Source organism: Cynocephalus volans, chromosome 2 (genome assembly GCF_027409185.1).
Source record: "Cynocephalus volans isolate mCynVol1 chromosome 2, mCynVol1.pri, whole genome shotgun sequence".
NCBI classification, from domain to species: domain Eukaryota; kingdom Metazoa; phylum Chordata; class Mammalia; order Dermoptera; family Cynocephalidae; genus Cynocephalus; species Cynocephalus volans.
Genome location: NC_084461.1, coordinates 157177470 through 157203982, shown reverse-complemented (window position 1 = coordinate 157203982; position 26513 = coordinate 157177470). Strand labels below are relative to the sequence as shown.

The 26513-nt window shown below is 36.5% G+C and overlaps 1 protein-coding gene across 1 annotated transcript in view; it reads left to right on the top strand.

Moving 5' to 3' along the window:
* UIMC1 (ubiquitin interaction motif containing 1) overlaps positions 1–26513 on the top strand; it is a 143939-nt gene that overhangs the window by 58972 nt on the left and 58454 nt on the right. Inside the window, exons 4-6 of the mRNA XM_063086343.1 lie at positions 22458–22582; positions 23419–23524; positions 23833–24569. Coding sequence (XP_062942413.1) covers positions 22458–22582; positions 23419–23524; positions 23833–24569 — 968 coding nt within the window. The remainder of the gene's footprint in view (positions 1–22457; positions 22583–23418; positions 23525–23832; positions 24570–26513) is intronic.

The window sequence follows — 26513 nt, the reverse complement described above, 5'->3', positions numbered from 1 at the left end:
ATACACCACATCAGCAAAATAAAGGACAGAAACCATATGATTTTCTCAATAGACACAAAGTATTTGACAAAATTTAACATCCCTTCATGGTAAAGACTCTCAGCAAAGTAAGAGTAGAAGGCAAGTATCTCAACAAAATAAAAGCCATGTATGACAGACCCACCGCCAATATCTTCCTGAATGTAGGAAAGCTGAAAGCTTTTTCCCTTAAGGATGGGAGCAAGACAAGGATGCCCACTCTCATCACTCCCATTTAACATAGTATTGGAAGTACTAGCCAGATCAGTTAGGCAAGAGAAAGAAATAAAAGGCATCCAGAATAGAAAAAATGAAGTCAAACTGTTCCTTTTTGCAGATGACATGATCCTATTTATAGAAAAACCTAAAGACTATCAAAATACTGTTAGAGCTGATACACGATTTCAGTAAAATTGCAGGACACAAAATCAGCACACAAAAAATCAGTAGCTTTATTATACTCCAATAACGAACTAGTGGAAAAAGAAATCAAGCTCATTTACAACAGTCACGAAAAAACCCCCCAAACAAAAAACAGAAAAACAAAACCTAGGAATCAATTTAACCAAAGGAGGTGAAAGAGCTCTACATTAAGAGCTAGAAATCACTTTTCAAAGAAATTAAAGAGGACACAAAAAATGGAAAGAGATTCCATGCTCTTGGATTGGAAGAATTAACTTGGTGGAAATGTCCATACTACCCAAAGCAATCTACAGATTCAATGCAATCTCCATCAAAATACCAATGATATTCTTCACAGAAATAGGAAAAAAATGACCCTAACATTCATATGGAACAACAAAAGATCCCTAGTAGCCAGAGAGATCCTGAGCATAAAAATTAAAGGCGGAATAACACTATCTGACTTTGAATTTTGCTACAAAGCTGTAGTAACCAAAACAGCATGGTGCTGGCATAAAAACACTCAGACCAATGGAACAGAATAGAGAACTCAGAAATCAACCCACATACTTCCAAACCAACTGATATTTGGCAAGGGCAACAGGAGCATACATTGGGGAAAGGACTGCCTCTTCCATAAGTGGTGCTGGGAAAACTGGACATCCATATGTGGAAGAATGAAACTAGACCCATACCTCTCACCATATACCAAAATCAACTCAAAATACATTAAAGACCTATAAGACCTAAAACTATAAAACTCCTAAAAGAAAACATAGGGGAAACACTTCAGGGAGTAGGACTGAGCAAAGACTTTATGAACAAGACCCAAAAGCACAGTCAGAAAAAGAAAAAAATAACCAAATTGGGATTATATCAAACTACAAAGCTTCTGCACAGCGAAAAAAAAAAATAGTTAACAGAGCAAGAAGACAACCTACAGAATGGAAAAAAATATCCACAAACTATGTATCTGACAAGGAATTAATATCCAGAATGTACAAGGAACTCAACCTAACAGTAAAAAAACAAGTAACCTGATTAAAAAATGAGCAAAGGAACTGAATAGGCATTTCTCAAAGGAAGATTTACAAATGGCCAACAGATACATGGAAAAATGCTCAACATCACTGATCATGGAAATGCAAATCAAAACCACATTGAGATATCATCTCACCCCAGTTAGACTGGCCAGTATCAAAAAGATAGAGAATAACAAATGCTGATGAGGATACAGAGAAGGGGAATCCTCTGACACTCTTGGTGGGACTGTAAATTAGTGCAGCCATTATGGAAAACAGTATGGAGGTTCCTCAGAAATGATCCAGTAATCTTCCTGCTGGCTGTATAACCAAAGGAATGGAAATCATCATGTTGAAGGGATACCTGCACTCCCATGTTTATCACAGCTCTGTTTACTATAGGTAAGAGTTGGAACTAACCTAAATGTCCATTGACAGATGACTGGATATGGAAAATGTGGTGTATATATACAATGGAATACTACTCTGCCATGAAAAAGAATGAAATTCTGCCATTCACAGAAACATGGATGAATTTAGAGAAAATTACATTAAGAGAAATAAGACAGGTACAGAAAGAAAAATACCACATGCTTCCCTTATAAGTGGGAGCTGAAAAGAAAGATACAGCAATCATAATAATTCCTTGAATGTTCAAAAGAGAGCTGAACTGAGGCCAACAGAGGTGGGAAAGGGGAAGGGGGAAAAGGGATTAGGGAGAAATTAGTAAATGGCCACAAAAATATTTATATATGTAATGATTTTTTAAAAAAGTCTATGGAAAGGCCATGAATGCGTCCTGGGTAACATAAGACTCACCATGTAGTGCAGGCATCAGGCAGTAGTGTAGTGTTGGCTAAGAACTTGACATTTAGAGATGGATACTATGTATTTTTTGTCTCTAAGCTCACCACAGCCTACATGCAGCTTTTACAAACAATAAAGAAAAGCCCTTCTGTGGGGTAACTAAGTGTCTTTAATTTATATCTTATGGGTTTGGAAGGTTTGGAAGGATTCCCCTGTGGTCAAAACAAGTTAAATAAGTAGAAATAAAAATCTGGGCCAGCCTTGTCTAGGCATTCTGTCTTCAGGTTAAGAAGAATGGTACCATTGTATGGGCATCTTATTGATAATAGGTCATCATTTTTGACTCTTGAGTCATACTGTTCCCATCTGAGCTGCTTATTCTTTATCTGGAAACTGAAAGTGATTGTTCTGGGTTTTAATCAGCAGTGAACTTCTCATTTTATGATTCCTAACTTATAACACTCTGAATGTTGTTTATTGCTGGAATGTGGGTTCTATTTATTACCTCTTGGGCTGTCTTCCTGGAGATTCCCTTTTCCTCTGCTGATCCCATGTCTTACTTTACAGGTTTACTGTCTTATTTTGGTGGTGTACATCGTTTAGTAGCTTCTTAAGAAAGGATGAGAGAGGTAGTTTTTTGAGTTCTTACACAGATGAAAATGTCTTTATCTTCACATTTGGCAGGTAATTTAGTTGGATAAAAATTCTCTACTGAATTTCCAGGGGTTTCTTCAGAATTCTGAAAGTAGTCCTCCATTGTTTTCTTGCTTCTAATGTTGCTGTTGAAAAATTAAAAAAAAAAAAATTCTTCCTATCCTTTGTTACTGATTATTCTTTCTGGAGACTAATAGTCTCTTTTCTTTGTTCCAAGGTTTTGAAGGTTCATGATGATATCCCATGATATGTGTCTCTTTTCATCTTTTCCATTGGGCGCTCAGTGGCCCTTTTCAATATAGAAACTCATATCCTTCAGTTCTTGAACTTTGTTGTGTTTTTTCCCATTGTGATTTCCTCCTTTCGGTTGTTCATCATTTTCTTTTCTGGAACTCCTATTATTTCTTTATTGGACCTGCTGGGACTGGTCCTCTAGTTTTTAAAAATGTCTTTTCTACTTTGTCTCTCTCTCTCTCTCTCTCTCTTTTTTTTTTTTTTTTTTACATTTTTTTACATTTTTGGGTGAATTTTTAAATTCTGTTGTTAGTTTTTTGTTGTTTTTTGGTGGATGGCCAGTTCAGAGATTTGAACCCTTTAACCTTAGTAGTATAAAACTGTCTTCTAACCCAACTGAGCCAACAGGCCAGCCTGCCGTTATGTTACACTTCTCCTCTGTGTAACGGAGACGAAAAAAGAAAGAATTACTCAAAGTAACATGAATACCGTGAGAGGCCTGAAGTGACTGCCTTTCAGCAACTCCCCTGTTAGAGGGAGAAAGCTGAATGTGACAGCCCTGATTCAAAGTTAGCTTCTCTTTTTTATTATGAAGACAAGGAAGTTTCACAAGAAAAATCAGTTGGTCCAATCATCAAAGAAAGACATAAAAACATAGGCAGTGAAAAACTAGTAACAGCAGTAAAATTAACAACGTGACATTCCAGAATGCAATTTGTAAAAAGCTAAGTCAATCCACCAGCAAACAGCTTGCCTTTAGCAATCATTTTCCTTTTTGACATTTTTCCCTACAGCAATTCCCTCAGCATATCTTAACAACAATCAGTAGGTTAAATAGTAAATAGTCCTTCAAGCCTGAATTGAACCAGCAACCTAAAATAGTCAAAGTACACAATCCCATCCCTAAACAGTGATTAGAATTGATTAGATGGGCTTTTGCCAAGTTATCTGTGGACTTTTGTTCCCTAACCGAGAGCTTTAGCTCCACTCATGTATTTACCTAAAAATCCTAAGATCAAAGGAGAATCAAGATTTCTAACCCCTCAACACTGTTAGGTTTTAATTTTTAAGAATTTTTTATTCTTATTGTTCTCTGTATGTTCTTTTTTCGTTTTCTTCTTAATATCACCCTGAGCTTGTTCCATAGAGTCAATGTCTTATTTGCGTGAGGATATTAATAACTATTAAAAATGTTTTTTTCTCCCATCAAGTCATCAAGTTATTTTTTCAGATACGTTTAGATTTGTCTTCATGTTAGAAGTTTTTCTTAGATATCTGGTAGTCTTTTTTTTGACTGCTTAAGTTTAAGAGAAGGAAATTTAAGAACTTATTAGAAGTTTTTTGTGTGTACCTGTACCTGCCTGCCCATGTAGTGGTGGGGGTGTAGACCATCATCAAACTGTAGTGTGATATCTTGGGGATTTACAAAAAATTTTTGCAGCATTTTTATATTGGCCAAATATAGAAAACAACCTGATTGTCCAACAATAAAATAGTGGTGCAATGTATTATGGCATAACCTTGTTATGGAATATTATGCAGCTGTTTTCAGTTTTCATTTTTTTTCTATTTTTTTTAATTGTGTTAAGTACAGATTACATAAAATTTACCATTTGTAACCATTTGTATAGTTCAGTAGTATTAAATACATACTTGATATTGTACAACCATCACCACCCTCCATCTTCATAAGTTTTCATCTGGTAAATCTGAAATTCTATACCCATTAAACAATAGCTCCCCATTCCTTCCTCCCCACTCCCAGCCCTGTCAACCACTGTTCTGATGTCTATCTCTGTGATAGACATCTTATATGTAATTATCTTTTTGTAAAAAGTTAGAATATATGTTACACTTTGTTCCATAATCTTCATTTCAACATTATTTGGTTTATGTATAAATCAAAGATTTATTTGTCCCCATCACATTATTTTTCCATTGCTATGTAAATGATTTTTCCATTGCTTAGTTGTTTGTTTTAATTTATCTCTTGGTTGTCTGAATGAAGTCATTGCTTTTTTTTTATTGAGATAAAATACACAGAAGATAAACTTTACCCCTTTAACCATTTAAAGTATAATATCAGGTTACACTTAGTACATTCACAGTGTTGTGCAACCTCACCTCAATCTAATTTGAGAATATTTTTATCACCACAAAAGGTATCTCTGTACTCTAAACAGTCACTTCTTCTTCCATCTTCTCCCAGTCCCTGTCAACCACTAATCTCCTTTTGGTCTGTTCTGGACATTTCTTTATTTATTTATTAGCATATTCATTATTATAAATCATGCTTGTTCTTTATGCCCCTTATCCAATCTCTCTCCATCCCTCCCCCTGACCCTCTAATAACCATAGATTTGTTTTCTCCTTCTGATAGATTAACTATTTCTCTGTTGATTTGTTGTTAGATGATCTATCCAGTACTTAGAGATGTGTGTTTAGGTCCCTCACTATTATCGTATAGCAGAATGCTTCTTTTACTTGTATTACTCTGGAGTGTGATTTGTGGAGAGAGAGGACCTCTCCATGTGTCAGTGCAGTCAAGTGTCTGGTGTGCCATCTGCATGGTGGCTGTGACTACTGCTATAGCAATTAGCCACTGTTGTGGTAGCCATGGCAATTGCTGTGGCTGCGGTGGGCTACTCACATGGAAATGGTGTTTTCAGTGTGCTTTTTTCCTGGTTGCAGCTGGGTTTGGCCTACCCCGGCTCCTGCCTCAGGACCTGGGAGGGCCCTAGGGCTGCTGTGGTGTACCAGGTTGCGGCTGGGTTTGGCTTCCCCTGCTTCCATGGCTCAGGACCCTGGCGTGGTGTTGGGGCTGTGGCAGCAGCGTGCCTGGTTGTGGCTATGTTCAGCTTCCCCTGGCTCTATGCCTCAGGACCCTGATAGGGCCCCGGGGTGGTGGTGACAGTCAGCCTCGTTGTCTGGACATTTCATATAAATGCATTCACATGTTATGTGGCCTTTCGTGTCTGAATTCTTTCACTTAGAATAGTTTTTATGGTTCACCCATATTGTAGCGTAAATCAGTAGTTTATTTCTTTTTATGGCTAATATTTTTTGGTATGGATATAATACCACATTTTTTGTTCCTCACCTTTCGGCTATTGTGAATAGTGCTGCTGTGAATGTTTATGTATAAATCTTTGTTTGAGCATCTGTTTTCTGTTCTTTTGGTTATATACCCAGGAGTGGAATTGCTGGGTCACATCATAATTCTGTGTCTAACTTGTGGGGGAACCACCATGTACTTACATTTAATCTCCACGTACTTAAATTTAATCTCTAATTCCATACCACATTTCATATGACTGGTAGAAATTTAACGTCATTTATTCCTAGAGCACTATCCCCTTTCTCCAGTTCTCAGCTTCAGTCACAGTTATACAGTCTTATGCTGTATCATGATATCAGCGGGAACCCTTGGATCATTTGTCAAAATTGTGCATACGGGAAATCTCAGACATTCATGGGATCTGTCTGCAGTTCCCTATAGGTCTGAAGGCTGTCTACTTTTGCCATAGAGAAATCTCTTGTGAGGTTTTGGTTCTTTCTCCCTAGGTGCATCACATAGTCATTCTTGTCCAGGTTCTTGAATCTGCCTCAAGGTACTAAGGAGCAAAACTTGGGTCTAACTGCTTTGGAATGTACAGATCCCTTTTCCTCGTCAACTCTAGGGCAGGGAAATTTTTCTAGTTTCCTGGAAGCCCCTGACTGGATCATGCTGCTCCCAGGCATCTTTGCTTATATTCTTTTAGATTAGTATTTGTTTATTTGTTTAAGTTTAAAACATGTCTTTATTATTTCTACCTAAATTTTTTATATCAGAAACCTTCATCTGTTTTCTTCTCATTATTATTTGAGTTTTATTAGAAACTATGTAACTTTGTTTACATTTATATAATTGATGTTACTGGGTTTTTGAATATGTTACACCTGGGCTGGATTGCCAGTATTTGGACAGTGTTCTCTTGATGATACATGAGTGATTCCTTCCAGGGATATCTGGCTTTAGACTCTTCACCTCTAGAGTCATCTGAAAATGAATGTTTTAAAAGAATTGTTATCTTGATAAGTCAGGAAATCCAAAAAGAAAAAGAAAAAAATTAATTAGGTGGATCAAGAGGAAAATTGAATAAGGCAAAACAGGAAAAAACAGATGACATATTATTTCTACATCCTATAGTAAAGTAAGAGGAAATAAAATATTCCTTGACATGAAAAATACAGTTTTATATATTTCTTACACTAGTTTTTGATGGCCTTTTAAAAATTGAAATCTAACTTTTGTACAAAAATACACAGACCTAGAAGATTTAGTGAGTTTTGGCAGTTGTACAGTATTCACCTTATAACCACCACTCAAATCAAGAATACGGAAATTTTCCATCACCTCAGAAAGTTCTCTCATATCCCATTTCTAATTCTTTTCTCAGTGCACTTCCCTGTACATCTCCAGAAGCAACCACTTTCTGATTTCTATCACTAGTAATGTTTGCTAATTGGTGGACTTCATATAAATGGAATAATACAAGTACATATTCTTTTGTGTCTTTCTTCCAGCATATTGGTCTTTTTTTTTTCCCTCTACATACTTTAGCATGTATTTCTTTAAACAAGGACATTTTCCTACAGAATCATGAAGCAAACATCAAAATTAGGAAATCAACATTTATACATTGCTACCATGTAATCTTTGGGACCAGTTTAACTTTTATCAGTTGTCTTTTTATAGCAATCACATGTTTTATTTTATGTCTCTTTAAGTCTCCTTCAGTCTGGAATAATTCCTTAGTCATTCCTGAACCATTATGACCTTGACTCTTTTGAAGATTATAGGTCATTTATATTTTAAGATGTTTTAAAGGTGTTCTTTAATTGTTTTGTTATTATCTGATTCAGGATATTATCTTTGGCAGGAATTTCACAGAACTGATGCTGTGTTCCTTTCTATTACATCCTATCACACGATATAATTTTAACTTGTCGTTATTGATGGTGTTCACTGTGATTATGTGATGAGGGTGGTTTCAGTCAGTCTTCACCACTGTAAAGCTACCATTTTCCTTTTTGTAATTAATAAGTATTTTGTGGGGAGGTACTTTGAAACTAGGTAAATCATTCTTCATCAGATTTTTAATTCATTTATGTATTTATATCTGTGTGTACTTGTGTTTTTTTGGTTTTTTTTTAGTCAGTGAGCTATAATCTCTTAATAACATTCTCTTAATGTATGTGGCAGCCATAGAAGAAGGCTACTTGGATCTCATTTCAAGAAAGAGGTTGCTGTTCCTCTGCAAAGAGTGTAGCTAGCTGGCAGCTTCCAGCTTCAGCATGTTCAGGATCTGCCTCAGCTTTAGAGCTGATGGCAGGCTCTTCCCAGGCAGCCCCTAGGTAATGACTAAGCATGGCAAGTGAACTAGGGCCTGGTTATTTCTGTCCAATATGGGCCTCTTCTAATGGTCACCTTTTGCTCTGGAGCTGCCTGCTGTGTTGGCTGAATGTCAGGTATGCATCGCTGTCTGAGGCTCTCTCTGTCCAATCCTACTTCCTCTCCTCTTTTCAGAGGTGTCAGATTTGCATTGAAATCTGGAGGGTTTTCCTGCCTAATTTTGCTTCTCTCTCTCCTCTTTTACAGGCCTCTTTTCTCTACCTGCAGTAAACCCTTGTTATAGTTTCTCACTCCATCTCAGTGTCTGCTTTTTGTTTTGTGTTTTCTTTTTTAAAAATATCATCATTATTATTATTTTTTATTTGGTGGCTGACTGATATATGGGGATCTGAACCCTTGACTTTGGTGTTATCAACACCGTGCTCTAACCAACTGAGCTAACTGGACAGCCACTATCTGTTTTTTGAGGACCCAGTTGCCACAGTGCTAGACTGTCCCCACTTTTGACAGTGAGAGCCCATTCAGAAGGCAGCTTTTGTCTCCTTTTGACTTATCTCCATCTTTCTTGAACACTAACTTGCTTTCTGGCACAATAAGATGTTCTAGGCCCATCTTGACTTTTCCCTTCCCTAGCCTTGTGGTCAGCCATTTCCCTAAGAGCCTTTTCTTTGAGTGAAAAATGGTATTTGGAAGTTAAGATCTGGCTGTAGGTATGCTCATTGCTATTGGTATTGCTGTTTCCAGGCCCTCTCAGTGGACAGAGCTAGGGTATAGATGTATATAATATGTGAATACATACTTACCAGTTTACATACATGCAGGCCCACATTTACATCTGCATTTATTTCTATATCTGTCTGTATGGAAAATAATGAGTTCACATTGATATCTCCAATTTTACTCTAATACCTATAGTTCTTTCTTATTTTCTTTCTGTGTCTGTAACTCTCTTCTCCACCAATAAAAAAACCAGGCTTCTATTACCTTTAATTTATTCTTATTTAATCAGTATATTAAGGGACACTATGCCAGGCCATTTCCCAATGTGAATGCTCTTTTTACTTTGTTTGGGTACTGGGGCATCCCCATAATGGATGCTCTCCTTCTCTCTGATATTCTATGCCCGGCTACCCAGCATAATCATTATTTTAAAAAATTAATTAAATTAAATTAAATTAATTATTTATTTTTATTAATATTTTTTTACATTCTATGATGTTGCAGAGCAGTTGGGAGGGAGGGGAGGAGAATAAAGGGGAAGGAAATGGGATGGAAGAGGGAGGAAGGAGGAGAGGCAGGACTGAGGCCTGTGGCACCCCCTTTATTCCCACAGGGAAGGCCAGGAGGCTTCCAGTGGTGGCATGGTCATTGCTGGGCTGGGTGCAGATGTCAGGGGGGTGTGGTAAAAGCCCTCGCCCCCCATCACCCCAGCTGGGGAACCCGGGGCCCTTCTTGCTGTGGTTTGGTGGTTGTTGCTGGTCTGGTTGCATGTGTCGGGGGGGCATGGCTGAGGCCCTTGCCTCCCCACTGCCCTGGTTTGGGAGAGCCTGGAGTACTTCCTGTGGCAGCTTGGTGGTCATTGCTGGGGTGGTTGCACGTGTCAGGGGTGTGTGGCCGAGGCCCAAGGCTCCCACCTTTGGAACTGGTTGCTGGTGTCAGCGTGGTTGAGGCCCCCGGCCCTGCCTTTCTAGCTTGGTAGCCCAGGGGTCTTCCAGTCCTTCTAGGTGTTATAGGTGTTCTTTAGTGAAATGAGACTTTTACTAGTTAATATCAAACTTTGCCTCTAGTTGTGGGTACTTTGTTTTTTCTTTCAGATCTGTGTTGGATTATTTGCTGTTCCTACCACTTAAACTCTGCACTGGAACTAATTTGTTGTCCTTTGCTTACTTCTGAAATGGGAGAACTTCCTGTGGGGACCAGTAGTTGAGCTCTGTGGTTGAGCTAAATTGCTGCTTTGCTGCTGATTCCCTAGGGAAGGCTTTTTGTGTAGCTCAGGTTTTAATGGTTGACTTTATAGGTACTTCCGGGTCTAGTGAGGTCTGGTGCCCCTAGGTTGTGTAGAAACCTTGGTCTGGGCCTGAGTCTTCTCATCAAACTATATCCCATGTAATTCTATATTCCTGACCAGTCTCCTCTGAGTGGTCCTATGCTGATTGGGGTGCAGATCAGCTGTCCTTGCTGTGCCCCAGTGTTCCCCCAGTAAGCCTGTCTTCCCCCACTGTCTGTGCTCCAAACACCTCCCATGGGATGGGCCATGCTCTAGTTCCTTGTGATGACTCCCCAGCCTCTGAGTGGCTCCTTCAATTGCTGTGGCTCCTCGCTCCTGTGTGGGTCCACGAGAACCCTATTAGTGATCTTGCTGGCCTGGGGGCCACCAAGTCCCTCTTCTTCCTGGCCGCCTCCAAGTAACTTCATCTGAAGGGCACAACTGTGGCTTTTGCCAGCTTCTGCTCTGTGCGCTCAGCAGCTCCAGCCTGGAAGTGGCTGAGATTCAAAATGGTCTGAGCAGTTTTTCTCTCATCATGGCTTCTCCTGCCTTGATGCACTCTGTGGGTCTCTCCTCCTCTCCCCCTGAGCTCTAGCAGCCCTAGCGTGGCTGTTGTTACTTTTTAATAGTTGTAAATTGGTTGATTGTGGGAGAGGGTGATGCTAGGGACTGTCTCTTCCACCATCTTGACTGGAAGTCTCTGCATAATGATTTTGAGAGTCATCCTTGACTCTCAACATAATCTCATTGTCTCAATGTACCACAGTCTCTTTATCCATTCACCTACTGAAGGATGTATTGGTTGCTTCCAAGGTTTGGCAGTTATGAATAAAACTGTTATCAATATCTGTTTGCAGATATTTCTGGTTCATTGTTTTTTATTGCTGCGAAGCAGTTCATTGTATGAACATACTACCGTTTTTTAAAAAATCATTATCCCATTGATTGAAACACTTAGGTTGTTTCTAGTTTTTGCCTGTTATGAGTAAAGCTATTACAAACATTCATGTTTAAGCTGTTTTGTGGACATATTTTTCTTTGCTGGGTAGATGTATTTTAACTTTATAACATACTACCAAACAGTTCTATTTTTTTGGCAGCTGGCTGGTAGGGGGATCTGAACCTGTGACCTTGGTGTTATAAGGCTGTGCTCTAACCAACTGAGCTAACCAACCAGCCTCTAGTCATCAGAGTTTTTTATGGTAATATTGCAAATAGTTTCTTCCAGTCTGTGGCTCCCCTATTTATTTTCTTATTAGTGTCTTTTGCTGAGGAGAAGTTTTTAAATTTTATTTTTGCCTTTTAGGTTTTGTCTAAGAAATCTTTGTTTGCCTACCCCCAGATTTGCAAAGATATGCTTGTTTTCTTCTAGAAGATTTGTGGTTCTAGATTTTATGTTTTTTTAAGTGCTTATCCAAAGTAATTTTTGGGTGCGATTTGAGATGATGATCAAGGTTCATTTTTTTCCATACAGATTTCCAGTGTTCTAGCATGTTTATTGAAAAGACTTTCCTTTCTGTTTTGAGATTACCCTGGCACTTTTGTGGTAAATTATTTGTATAGGTGTTCCTGACTTTCAAATATGTTATAGTGATCTATTTGTTGATACTTAAGCCACTGTTACACTGTCTTGATTACTGCAGTAACTATAGGAAGTTTTGATGTCAGTCAAAGTAATTTCTTCAACTTTTTAAAGAGTTTTTAAAGGTCCTTTGCATTTCCATATAAATTTTACAATTTTCCAATCAAGTTTTCATTTTTATCTTTTTTTTTTTTTTGACATGGCTGGTATGGGGATCTGAACCTTTGGCCTTTGTGTTATCAACACCACACCCTAACCAAGTGAACTAACTGGTCAGCCCCAAATTTTCAGCTTTATAAAAAAATATGCTTGGATTTTGATTGATATTGAGTTGAATTTATACAAACATACTTTTATGACAGACACAAGTTAACATTTATTGAGCAACTAGCCTGCCAATCTTAAAGAAAATTGTTAATAGACTTTATTTTTTAGAGAAGTTTTAGATTCACAGCAAAATTGAGGGTTCCCATATACCTCCTGTCCCTACACATGCACAGCCTCCCCAACTATTAACATCTGGCACCAGAGTGCTACAATTTGTTGTAGTTGATGAACCTGCATTGACACATAATTATCACCTTAAAGTTCGTAGTTTTCATTAGGGTTCACTCTTGATGTTGTACATTCTGTAGGTTTAGACAGATATATAATGACATGTATTCACCACTGTATCATACATATAGTATGATAGAAAGTTTTACTCTCCTAAAAATCCTCTGCACTGTGCCTATTCATTCTTTCTCCCAACCCCTGGCAACCACTGATCTTTTTTGTTTTACTGTCTCCATAGTTTTACCTTTTCCAGAATGTCATGTAGTTGGAATGATACAAGGGTGCTTGAAAAAGTTATGGAAAGATTATTAACTTTTAATTCTGTTTTTCCATGAACTTTTTTGAAGTACCCTCAGACAGTATGTAGCCTTTTCAGACTGTCTTCTCTCACTTAATAATATGCATTTAAGGTTCCTCCACGTCTTTTCATGACTTGATAACTCACTTATTTTTAGCTCTGAACATAATCTCATTGTCTCAATGTACCACAGTTTCTTTATCCATTCACCTACTGAAGGATGTATTGGTTGCTTCCAAGGTTTGGCAGTTATGAATAAAACTGTTATCAATATCTGTGTGCAGGTTTTTGTGAGGAAATAAGTTTTCAGCTCATTGGGTGAATACCAAGGAGTGCAATTGCTGGATTGTATGGTATGAGTATGTTTAGTTTTGTAAGAAACTTTCAAGTGGTCTGCTAGAGTGGCTGTAACATTTTGTGCTCCCACCAGCAATGAATGAGAGTTCTTTTTGCTCCATGTCCTCACCAGCATTTGGTGTTACTGGCATTTTGGATTTTCTTAATCCTAATGCATGTGTAATGGTATCTTGTTTTAATTTGCAGTTCCCTAGTGACATATGATGTTGAACATTTTTTCATAAGGCTATTTACTATCTGTATATCTTCTTTGGTAAAAAGTCAGATATTTTGCCCATTTTTAAATTGTTTTCTTATTGTTGAGTCCATGGTTTTTAAATAAGGCAAAAATGAATTTTATTACATCAATTATATATTATATATTTCTTTTCTTTTCTTTTTTTTTTTTTGCCACGCTGCCCCCTGCCATAGTATAGATTTCTGTTCAGACTACGAGGAGACATTGTATTCACTGTCTAAAACTTACAGAGGACTAACATCTAGAATATAGGGAGATACTTCAGAAAGTTAGTGGAAAAATGGAGTTAAAAGATAATACAAATCTTTCCATGAATGTTTTAAAGACCCTCTCATACAATGAAGTCTTGCAAGTCCATGATAAAATGTTCAGTAATCCAATAGAAAAATGGGCAAAAGATACACAATGTGCATAAGAAAAAACAAAATATACTAAGAGGTCCTCAAAGCCATGAGTAATCAGAGAAATGAAAATTAAATAGCAATGAAATGCCACTCTGCATCTACCAGATTAATCAAAATTTAGGAAGCCTAGTAATGCTAAGTGTTGGTAGGGAAGTGGGACTCTAGGGATGGATGAATGTATTAACAAAATAATATATACATGCAATGGAATATTATCCAACCTTAAAAAGGAAAGCCTGGTACATGACAACATGAATGAACCTTGAAGATATTATGCTAAACGAAATAATAAGCCAGTCACATAGACAAATACTATATGATTCCACTTATGTGAGGTACCTAGAGTAGTCAAATTCATAGAGACATAAAGTAGAATGGTGGTTGCCAGGCACTGGGGAAGGGGGAAATGGGGAGTTGTTATTTAATGGGTGCAGAGTTTTAGTTTTGCAAGATGTAAAGAATTCTGGTGACTTGGTTGCACAACAATGTGAATATACTTTATACTACTGAACTGTGCACATAAAATTGGTTAAGTTGGTAAATTTTATGTTTATTTTATTACAATTAAAAATGAAATTATTATAGCAAAAACTGGGGAAAAAAATCACAAGATACCAATATATACCTATTAGATTGGAAAAAAATTCACGGTGTGAACCAAATGTTGCAGAGTATGTGGAGCAACTAGAACTCTCATACATTACTGGTAGAAATGCAAAATGATATACAGGTATTTTTGAAAATTGTTTGGCAATTTCTTATGACAATTAAACATACAATTACCGTATTACCCAGCAATCCCTCTTCTAAGAATTTACCAAAGAGAAATGAAAATTTATGATTACACAGAAGCCTGTGTGTGAATATTTATAGCAACTCTATTCATAATTATGAAAAACTGGAAACAACCAACTTAAGTATATTCATACAATGGAATACATGTACATCCATACAATGCAATAAATATTAATGAACTGTTGATGAACAGCACAATAACATGGATAGATCTCAAGTGCATTATGCTATGTGAAAGAAGGCAGACTGAAAAAACAATATACTATGATGATTCCATTTATACGATATTCTGGGATAAGCAAAACCATAAAGATAGAAAAAAAGATCAGTGGATGCTACAGGAGTTTGGGAAAGGTTTGACCACAAAGGGACAGCATGGTGGAATGTTTTGGAGGTAATAGAATTGTTCTGTAATCTGGTTATGGTGGTGATTACACAACTGAATGTAATTGTAAAAACTCAAAGATGTATGCAACAAAAAAGTGAATTTTACTATATGTAAATTTAAAAATATATTTGAAAAAATATATATAATGCCAATCATTTAAAATATCCATTTTCTTATTTAATTCTCAAGTTAATCCTGACTGGTACTATTATTTTTATGTTATTAAACAGGGAACTGAGGCTCAAGGAATTAAAAAAAATTCCCCAAAACACACAAATCCTTACTGACAGTTATTTCTGATTCTCAGTTCAGTGTTTTATATTCCAGCCTCCTCTACAGTATTCAGCTAAGCCATGTTGCACAGGCCACAAAAAGAATCAGGAAAACGTGGTTTCTAATCCAGGCTGTTCCACATCCTGACATGACTTTGGCAGATCATCTTACTTGTCTCAACTTCAGATTTGTTCATACTTAATATGGAGAAAATAACCTGTAATACCCTCATAAATATAGTGAGTAAAAGCAGTTTCTGTGTGTAAAATAAGTGAAAATTATAAAAGCATGCTTATTTCTAGAAGAATGATTCATTTCTGGTACACAAAGTACTTTTAAAAAGAAGGTCCCTTAGATGCTGTACTTCCTTATTTCTTGCATGCTTGAGAATGTTGGTGTTGAAGAAGAACTTAGGTGGATATAAAATTTATGGATCACACTTTTCTTGTGGTGAGAGGAGGAAAGTTATACTTTTCCTGAGAATTTTATGGGTATTACTTCATGGTCTTCTGGTGTTAATTGTTTATGTGGTAAAGGCTAAGGCCAGCTTGGTGTTTTTACCTTTTGCTTTTGACATGATCTTTTACTTGGATCCTTTAAGTTCAGTAACTGTAACCAGTATATAGATTTATGTTGGTAATTTCATCCATATTTTCTAGAAAACAAAATACCCTTTCTATAGAGTCAGTTCTTAAATTCAAGGAAAAGTTCTTCTGTGATAATAAAATATTTTATCTGATGTTAATTTCTTTTCATTTCTAGGATATGATAATTTCACTTTCTTTCAAGTTTGGCTTTGTAGTAAAATGTTTTTGTTATGTTTTTATGATAAAATCTTATGAAATGTAGCATTTCATTGTGTTTGTGATATGAGGGGGTGGCCCAACTACAGCTGCCCAGTCTGCCTTGCTGCTGGAAGTCCTCATTATATTTTCATTCCATTTTTTTATATGGTGTATTATTGTACACACTTGATCATTTTTATTTGTTTTCGTGATTAGCATTTTGATCACATCATAGTTTCTTGAGTTGATATGTCATAATTTAACCACTGCCTTGTTTTGTGAGATTTAGTCAAGGCTGTTATGGATGATAATGTAGTGAACATCTTTTTGTGTGTAGCGCTTTTCTTCTTTTCAGTGATTGTCTAGGGTAAATTCCTAGGACTCGTATCACTTTGTTTACGAATGCACACTTAGAAGGGTTTTTGACACATAGTGGCTTTCAAACATGTTCTATAAATTTATATATATCAGCCTTACCACAACTGCAGAGCTATATCTGTTTTGGAAAAGAAAGTTCTTTGGAAAAGATTTAGGTGGGAAGATAATTTGTCCTGTTAATTTTTTTAGTTATATGAAATGTTCTCGTTAAGCTGTTTTAAATACCCACAGATTATACAGGTACTCTTGATAGGTACCATCTAGTTTTGTATTCTGAATTGTTAAAAGCCTGTTTGCACATCTTATTGGGAGGCTAACCTGAATGTTGGGAGATGTTAAGCATCATAAATTATGACCAATATAATCAGCTTCACACAAGGTGTATACTGTTTTGTGTTCAGTTCAGCAGAATTATTTGGTAAACTGAATAGAGCCAATTTAGTTGGAGCTCCAAAGGATGACACTTGACATTTTCCTTAAAGGACGATGCTCCCAGTGGGATTCCAGTTTGCTTTTTCCTTTCTTCTAATTGTTGAGTTCTTACATAGTAGAGAAGTTAGGGAAAATGTGTCCTACAGTGTTACTTATTGGACTTTAGTGTCAGTTCATGGTTGATAAATGAAAATTAGAGACAGTAACTAGTGAATGACAGTGTCCTTTTACCCTTTAATTCTGATTGTGGTTAAAGAAAATATTTAACAGTGGCTTTATCAAATTATATGCTGCCAGCAAAATATACAAAAATGACTGAGTAGAAAGACAGTTAGTCTGTATTAAAGTTTTGAATTTCTTTAAATAATATAATAATAAATAATATAGTTATTAACAGTAATAATTAACATTTATTGAGCACTTATGTGCCAAGCACTGTTCTAAGTGTTTCACATACATTAAATCATTTAATCTTCGTAACGGTCTTTGATATTATTACCTCAGTTTTACGGATGTGTGAACCAAAACAAATGTCACATAATCATGGTATTTGCATGAGAATCCCTGAAGTCAAGAGTATATTTGCTCTACATGCATTGTTGGGCCTTAAAAACTAACTCCACCTTAAGTGACATTACAAGTGGCGCCATTATGGGCCCACAAGGGCGTATTAACGTGGCAGCCTAAGATGGCCCTGGGAGGAAGTAGGGTGGGAGTATCCGTGGGAACTTTGCCTTAGCCTTTATTGGCCAAATACATGCTTCCGCACTTGTGAACACTGCGTGATTGCAATAGCTAGGCATTGAGACAGGATGCATGCTCTTGTCACCTTTAAGCTGATTGGAGGATGTAAAAACCTCCCTTCCCCATTTGCCTTTAAAAGCAAGTGCTTGTGTGATAATAAATGGAACTGCTCGACAGAACCCCCACCACGTCTGAGTGTCCTTTAACGGGCTGGTTGGGGCCGGCGGCTGTGCTCACCTCTCTTCATGGCTCTCTTCCCCCATCTCCTTCCAACGGGGACCGGAGGGAAAGAGGAATCTGGGCAATTCGCTCGCCCACCAAAAGGGACACCTAGGGAAAGACTGATAACGAGGCTAGGGCTGTTCAGGTCAGCCGGCGGTGGACCCGACAGTGCATGTTCACAGAAAGATGAAAGAAGCAAAGTAAAAAGGGAAGGGATGTTATCAGAGACCAGCACCAGTATCCAGGTAAAAGGATAAATAACCTGTTCAAGATTATGCATCTAGTGTGAGGCAAAATCAATATTTAAACCTAGGCAGTCTGGCTCTGGAGCTTCCTCCCTGTATTCTAGAAAACAGAATCATACTGTGTTATTAAATTAAAGTTCTTGTTTTAAAGGTGGGGCAAGAGTTCAGAGTCTGGAGAATACTTCAGTAAATATGTGAAAACGTCACCTCTCCAGAACCTTTAGGGAATAGGGTGTCCTGAAAAGCAGAATATTACAGAGAACTTCAATTTACCTCTTTTGCATTACCTGTTTTTTTTTTTGTCTTCTTAAATTGAATTAGATTGAATTGTAATCAGTCTTTTCTCGATGATTTAGTGACTTTATTAGGCATATCATTCTTTTTCATTTTAGCTATACTAGTGGTAAGCAGTGGTATCTTAATTTGAATTTTCCTGATGATTTATATCCCTTCATGTGCTTGTTGGTCTTTGCTTTATTTTCTTTTGTGAAGCCTCTGTTCAAATCTCTTTACCATTATTTTAAAAATTAGATTTCCTGTTTCTTATTACTTAGTTGTAGGAGTTCTTTATATATTCTGGATACAAATCCTTTGTCAGATTATATGTTATGAATGTGTTCTCCTATTTGTGGCTTGCCTTTTCATTTTCTTAACAGTGTATTCCAAAGAGCAGAAGTTTTAAAGTTTGATGGTGTCCATTTTTTCCTTTTATATTTTTTTCCACCTGTGTCTTGTCTAAGAAATCTTTGACTACCCCAAGACTACAAATTTTCATCTGTTTTCTTCTAGAATTTTTATAGTTTTAGCTTATACATTTAGATCTATTGTCTATTTTGAGTTAATGTTTGCATATCATGTGAAGAAGTAAAGGTTAAGGTTCATTTTTTTCCATATCGATATCCAGTTGTTCTAGCACTATTTGTTGACAATCCTGTCCTTGTTGAAAATCAGTTGAAAATCAATGTGTGGGTCTTTCTGAATATTCTGTTCTATTGTTTATGTTTATCATTATGTCATTACCACACTACCTTGATTACTGTTGCTTTATACAGTCTTGAAATTAGGTGGTGTAACTTTATTTTTTAAATTGTTTTGGTTAATTTGAGTCTGTTGCATTCTTATATAAATTTTAGAATCAGCTTGTCACTATCTTACAAACAAGCTTGTTGGGATTTTGATTGGGCTTTTATTGAATCTATAAATCACTTTGGGGGAGAATTGACCTTTTATTTTCTGAATTAGGTTGGTATTACTTTTTTCTTTATTCCTTGACAGAATTCACCAGTGATGGGTGTCATATGGGGCTGGGATTATCTTTACAGAGACATGTAAAGATACAAATTCAGTTTCTTTATTAGATATAAGGCTAGTCATAATTTCTGTTTCTTGTGCAAGTTTTCATAATTTGTGTCTTTGAATGATTTTTTTGTTTCACCTATGTCAGTGTTTCAACCCTTGTTTCATTGTTATCCCCCTAAGGAACCTTTTTAGACATTTTTTCCCCTAACTACTGCCATTCCCATGAAATTTTAATACCACAGATATCCTATATATTGTGTTTATTTAGTGATTTTGTATCTGTGTTTTATAAATAGGAAAGTAAGATTTTTTTGCTTCCCAAGAACCAATTTTTGTCCTGATACAAGTTGTCAAATTTATTGGTATAAGATTTATTCACAGTATTCCCTTATTATCCTTTTCATGACTGTCAAGTTTGTAATGCTGTCCCTTCTTTTATTCCTGATATTAATTTGTATTTTGTCTTCCTTTTTTACTCAACCAGTATACAGGTTTATGCATTTTACTGACCTTTTTATAGAACCATATTTTAAATTATTATTTTCAATTGACACATAATAGTTATACACAAATGAGGTACAGTGTGATATGATCAAATTAAGGTAATTAGCATATGTGTCACCTCAAACATTTATTTCTTCGTGTGTTGGGAACATTCAAAATCATCCCTTTCAGCTATTTGAAATTATACAGTAAATTGTTGTTGACTATAGTCACCCTACAGTGCTATAGAACACTAGAACTTATTTCTCCTATCTAGCTGTAATTTTGTATCCATTGTCCAGAACCAATTTTTAAAAAGTTGGTTTTTCTCTATTGTATGCTCATCTTTTATTTCATTGATTTCTGCTCTTTATTTTTCTTTCTACTTTCTTTGAGGTAATTTCACTTCTCATAATTTTTTTTTCTCTATTATATGCTCATCTTTTATTTCATTGATTTCTGTTCCTTTATATTTCTTTCCACTTTCTTTGCGTTAATTTTATTTTTCATATTCTAGCTTCTTAAGGTAGGAAGCTTGGATCACTAATTTACAATTTTTCTTTTCTAATATGATCATGTAAAGCTATAAATTTCCCTGTAAATGTTGCTTTAGTTGCATCCCACAAATTTTGGTATGTTATTTTTTCATTTGCATTGAGGTCATCTCATATTCAGTTGGGTGCATTTTTTATATTTGGATTCAGTTTTAAGGATCTCTCATCCTTGTTTATTTCATGTTACTTTTTAAATGTGTTTAACATTTACATGATTCCATAAGTCAGAGCTATACAAAAAGCTATACAAAGTAGAGTCATTCCCTCCCTTATCCCTTCCATCTTGTTCTCAACTACCTGTAGGTGACCTCTTGCATTAGTTTCTGGTTTATTCTTCTTGTGTGACTGAACAAACAAACAGGTATATGTATTATTTTCGTATTTCTCTTTTCTTCTGTGAAAGGTAGCACACAATATATATACTCTTGTACTTTGCTTTTCTTTTTACTTACTAATACGTCCTTGAAATCACTCTGTTCCCAGTCCATAGAGATATTCGTAATTCTGTTTTATAGCTATGTGTATATGTACCACAGTTTATGGTCATTAAGTAGATTCTAGAGTTTGGCAAATTTGAACATTGCTGCAATGGAAAATGTTGTGCATATGTACTTATTTTTAATTGGAAGTATATCTTTAGGGTAAATTGTTAGAAGTGGGATTGCTAGGTCATAAGGTAAATTTATATTTAATATTTTAGACATTACTAAATCTTCCCTCATAGGCTTTATACAAAATAGCAGTATTCCATTTCTGTCATTTCTTTTACATTTATTAGCTGGAACAATTCTTTAAAGAGAAACTTCTCATCTGATTGGTTATTTAGTAGTACAGCTTGTATAGGAAGAGTAGGGTAAAAGGTTGATTCTATTCTTTTATTTACCAGTTTTCAAAATAATTAATTCACTGACTTCTTCAATAGTGACCAGTTAGTCATGTCTTTTTTTGTGTGTCAGTATGACTTAACAGATTTACGTATATTTGATGTATTTTAATTCATTGTATTCATTATCTTTATTGATGCTCCAGTTCTACTTTTGGCTAGCGAGAACTTTTTTAGTTGTCCTCTGAGTTCTTTTGATAGGATCTTAGTAGGTCTGATAGATTCCTTGCTTATAGCTATGATAAATATTTTAGCTCATCTTGTACGTTTCAAGCTCCAGACTTGGGGTACATTGGAGAAATGGCTGATTCCAGTTGCTTTTAATGGAAAGTGGTGTCTGGAGATCACATTCTAGTCACTAGGCTAGGGATGTTCTTTTTTACTGGGTAAATAAGAGGATTCTGAAGAGTAAAGTTATTTTGGTTAAGTGTTGATCATAAAGCCATGTGGCATTTAGCAAAAAGCTCTAGAATGGGAGTCATTTCCTCTATTTATTCATTTGTCAAACATTTTTGATTATCTACCATGTGCCAGGCACTCTTTATTTATTTATTTATTTTTCGTGACCGGTAAGGGGATCGTAACCCTTGGCTTGATGTCGCCCCCACGGCGCTCAGCCAGTGAGTGCACCGGCCATCCCTATACAGGATCCGAACCTGCGGCCGCAGAGCACAGAGCGCCACTGCGCTCCCAGAGCCGCACTCTCTCGAGTGAGCCACGGGGTCGGCCCGCCAGGCACTCTTTTATGTGCTGGAGATACATAACAGTGCCGATCAGTAAAGGCAAAAACTTGATGGGAGTTGGACTGTAAGTCCAGTTAAGGCAGGATTCTTGTTGTTAACTGCTGCTAATGATCTTGGCCAACACTTTACTTTTGGGGGCTTTTTTCATTTGTAAGATTATAAAATTGTACTAAGTGGTCTGTAGTGTCTTCAGTTGAAAAGTTTTATAATTCTGTTTCTTGCCTCATGCTTATTCAATGTTTGTGGTATCCCTCCCTCTCTTTTTCCTATCTTCTTACAGAGATGACAGAAGAAGAACAGTTTGCTCTGGCTCTCAAAATGAGTGAGCAAGAAGCTAGGGAAGTGAATAGCCAGGAGGAGGAAGAAGAGGAACTCTTGAGAAAAGCCATTGCTGAAAGCCTGAATGTAAATATGCTATGTTAAAAAGTTTGTGGGCATTGGTCAGCAATGTTCTTTGATTTCTATGGTGTTATGGTTGTATTAGGAACTAGCTGTAGCAGTTTGTAGGATTTTCAGCTAACAAATATTTCCCATAATTTGAAAGTCTGTGTTCAATTGTTGGTTAACCCAGTTTGAAGTGTTTTATTAATTCTGTATGAAAATCCTTTCTTCCACTGTACAGATTTTTCTGTCCATGGCTTAAAAGAACCATAGTAAGCTGGCAGCTTCTGAAAAAAATTACTGAGTACCAAGAAGCCATAAGGGAGCAAGATAAGGTGCTTACCCCCCTATTTTGTGGGGAGAGCAAAGGGAATGAGAATTAGAGGTGGGTTATGGAGAGAAAGAATGGGCAGTTTTTTAAAATAATCAAATAATGTTATATCGTGATTTGAATATGTGTCATTGAAATTTTTTTTTTTTTTTTTTTTGACGGCTAACTGGTAAGGAGATCTGCATCCTTGATCTTGGTTTTACAAGGCTGTGCTCTAACAAACTGAGCTAACCGGCCACCCACGGAATGATTTTTAATGTGCAGGATACTTGCCAATGGCAGGTCCTGAGCAATCTTTTATGCCATTTGCCTCGCTATATTAGAAAAGGGTTTAGTAGAGTTATCTAGTATAGCACTTTGCATAGAGGCATTCAGTACTCATTGTGGAATTCATTTGAATTGAGCATGTACATTTTGGAGAGGAGAAACTCTTAGGTACAGTGGTCTCTCCTTTTTGTCCTTTCTGTGACCCTTCATGTATACCTATTTTAATAATAAACCTGGTCTGGTGTGGGATTGCTTGTTTCAGAGTTGCCGGCCTTCTGATGCTTCTGCTACTGGATCTCGACGTCTGGCCACTGGACCATCTTCACAGTCCCACCAAGAGAAAACCACAGACTCTGGGACCACTGAAGGCATGTCTTCCTGTTCTGACTCATTCCACTCATCAACATAACCATGTCACAGTGACCTCATGCTGAGAGTAGATATACAGAAATGCCCAGAATCCCTTTGGTGATATTAAAGAGGTTAAATCAGAATACAATTGAGATTTCACTAATATCCAGCATACTTTTATCTCCAAAGAAAAACCAACATTTGGTTAAACCCAAACAAGAGCCTTTCTTACCCACAGTATGTAATTCTTGGTAAGTGATAGCTTACCAAGCCCTCTTAACAAAAAAGTTTGTCTTTAGCCCTACTTTTTCTCAAATACCTACAGGCATATGGCAGCTGGTACCTCCATCACTGTTTAAAGGCTCATATATCAGTCAGGGAAACGAGGCTGAGGAAAGAGAGGAGCCTTGGGACCACACTGAAAACACTGAAGAGGAGCCGGTCTCTGGCAGCTCAGGAAGCTGGGACCAGTCAAGCCAGCCAGTGTTTGAGAATGAGAACATTAAATCTTTTGACAGATGTACTGGCCTCTTGGCTGAGCACACGCAGTGTGGGAAGCCACAGGAAAGTACTGGGAGGGGTTGTGCTTTTCTCAAAGCTGCCCAGGGTAGGCGGGACACATCTAAGCACTGTCTGCCTACCCCAGCAGATGCCAAAGGTCTCCAGGACTTTGGGGGCACAGTGCACTACTTCTGGGGTATTCCATTCTGCCCTGCTGGAGTAGATCCTAACCAATATACTGAGGTCATTCTCTGCCAGTTGGAGGTTTATCAAAAGAGCCTGAAAATGGCTCAGAGGCAGCTCTTAAAAAAAAAAGGGTTTGGAGAACCGGTGTTACCTAGACCTCCTTCTCTGATCCAGAATGAATGTGGCCAAGGAGATCAGACTAGTGAAAAAAATGAAGGCATCTCAGAAGATATGGGAGATGAAGACAAAGAGGAGAGGCAGGAATGTAGGGCATCTGTCTGGCACTCAAAAACCAAGGATTTGCAAGAAAGCCCAATTAAAAGCTTGAAAGAGAAACTTTTGTTGGAGGAAGAACCAACAACCAGTCATGGTCAGGTAAGAGTCAGTGATGCTGTAATTAAGGATGACTTATTTGCAGATCAAACAAAAATTGTCTTAGCTATTTGTTCTTTTTGTGGTCGTTTCCCCCCAATTATTAAAGTAATACATGCTCACTTGAGAAAATTGGGAAAGCACAGAAGAGTATAAAGAAGAAAAAAATTATCTATAAATTCCAGCAATCATTATTTCTGTGCCTATAAAAATGCATTTTTCTTTTTAATTTTTGAACAAAATGAAGACTCTTCTGTATAAGCTTTGTTCCTTTCCTCCACTTTGTGGTTTATCCCAGATCTTTTCCCAGTTATTAAGTATACTTGAAAACATTGTTTTATCATATGGATATACCATAATTTATTTTTTGTTTTTTAAAATTTTTATTATTTCTAAAAAATCAAGTTTTTGAATAGATGATAATGTTCATATGGCTTAAAATGCAAAAGGATATAAATAAAATGTCTTTCTTGTTCCTGTCCTCCAGCTAACCAGTTTCCTCTCTCTGGACTCAATTCGTGTTACTAGTGTTTAATGTATCTTTTCTATATATTTTATGTAGTACAAGCAATATACTTATTTTCCCCCCACCTTCTGTTACACAAATGGTAGCATACTATACACATTATTTGGCACCTTGCTTTTTTCATTTAATATCTCTGTGAAGTCATTCCATAACTGTACATAAAGAATTTCTTCATTTGTTTTTTTTTTTGGATGTGGTATATACCCATATGGATGAGTCGGAGTTAGTTTGTTTCCAGTATTTTACTATTACAAACAGTACTGCAGTGATTACTCTTGTGCACTGTACTGAGAATGTTTCATACACATGGGAGATATTTGTAGGATAATGTCCTATAGATGTAAATTGGTGGATCAAAGGATATATACATTTATAATTTTGTTAGCTATTGCCAAATTGCCCTTCACAGAGGTTGTATACATTTAAACTCCCACCAGCAATGTATGAATACTAGTTTCTCATATCCGCACCAATGGTAGTATATCAGACTTCTTGATCTTTGCCAGTCTGAGAGATGAAAAATGGTATCTCAGTGTAGTCTTAATTTGCATTTCTTTTTAATATTTGTGAGGTTGAACTTTTTTCCCACGTCTAAGACCCATTTATATTTCTTTTCCTGTCTGTTTAGATAATATGGTCATTTGTCTTTTTCAATTTATTTTTTTAGTGGTTTGCAGGTATCCTCTATATATCAGGGGAAAAGTAGTCTTTTGTCTGTGATGTGAAGTACAGATAGTTTTTCAGATTATTTCCTCCACGGTGGTATATTTCTGATTTTGCTTGTGGTGGTTTTCTATAATTTACTGAAACCAATCTCCATTTTGGGATATTTAGGTTGCTTTTACAGTCTTTTCCTGACATATCTACATTGTATTATATATGAAAGTATATATCCGCATATATCCTGTTTTTTTCCTCTGAATATCATAAAAACAATCATATCATTACATGCTCTTTAAAACTATGAAGAGTATTCTGTTTTATGACTATACTGTTTTTTGTTGCTGTTTCTCTGTTACTGGACTTTGAGTTTTTGGTTTTGTTTTACTGTTATCTATTTGTTTTGTCTCTCATAGTATGATAAAGTTTCAAGAAATGCTCCAAGAAGCTTCATAGCATAGTGTAGAGAGCATGGATTTGGAGTTTGAATTTTGACTTCTGTGTTTTAGTAATTGTGTGTCGATGAGCAAGCAATTTAATCTCTCTGAATCTCAGTTTTTACATCTGTAAAATGGGAATAGCAATTCTTATCTTTCAGTAGTTTAATGGTTAGGGTGAATTTGAATAAAATGCATGGTATAATGCTTAGGAGTTATAGGCAATCAACTAATGGTAATTTTCTCTAAGAGATTGGAAGGTCATTCATTGGGGGTGCCTATGGGATCATTCTTCCCTGTCAACCCTCTTCATCCACATTCTGG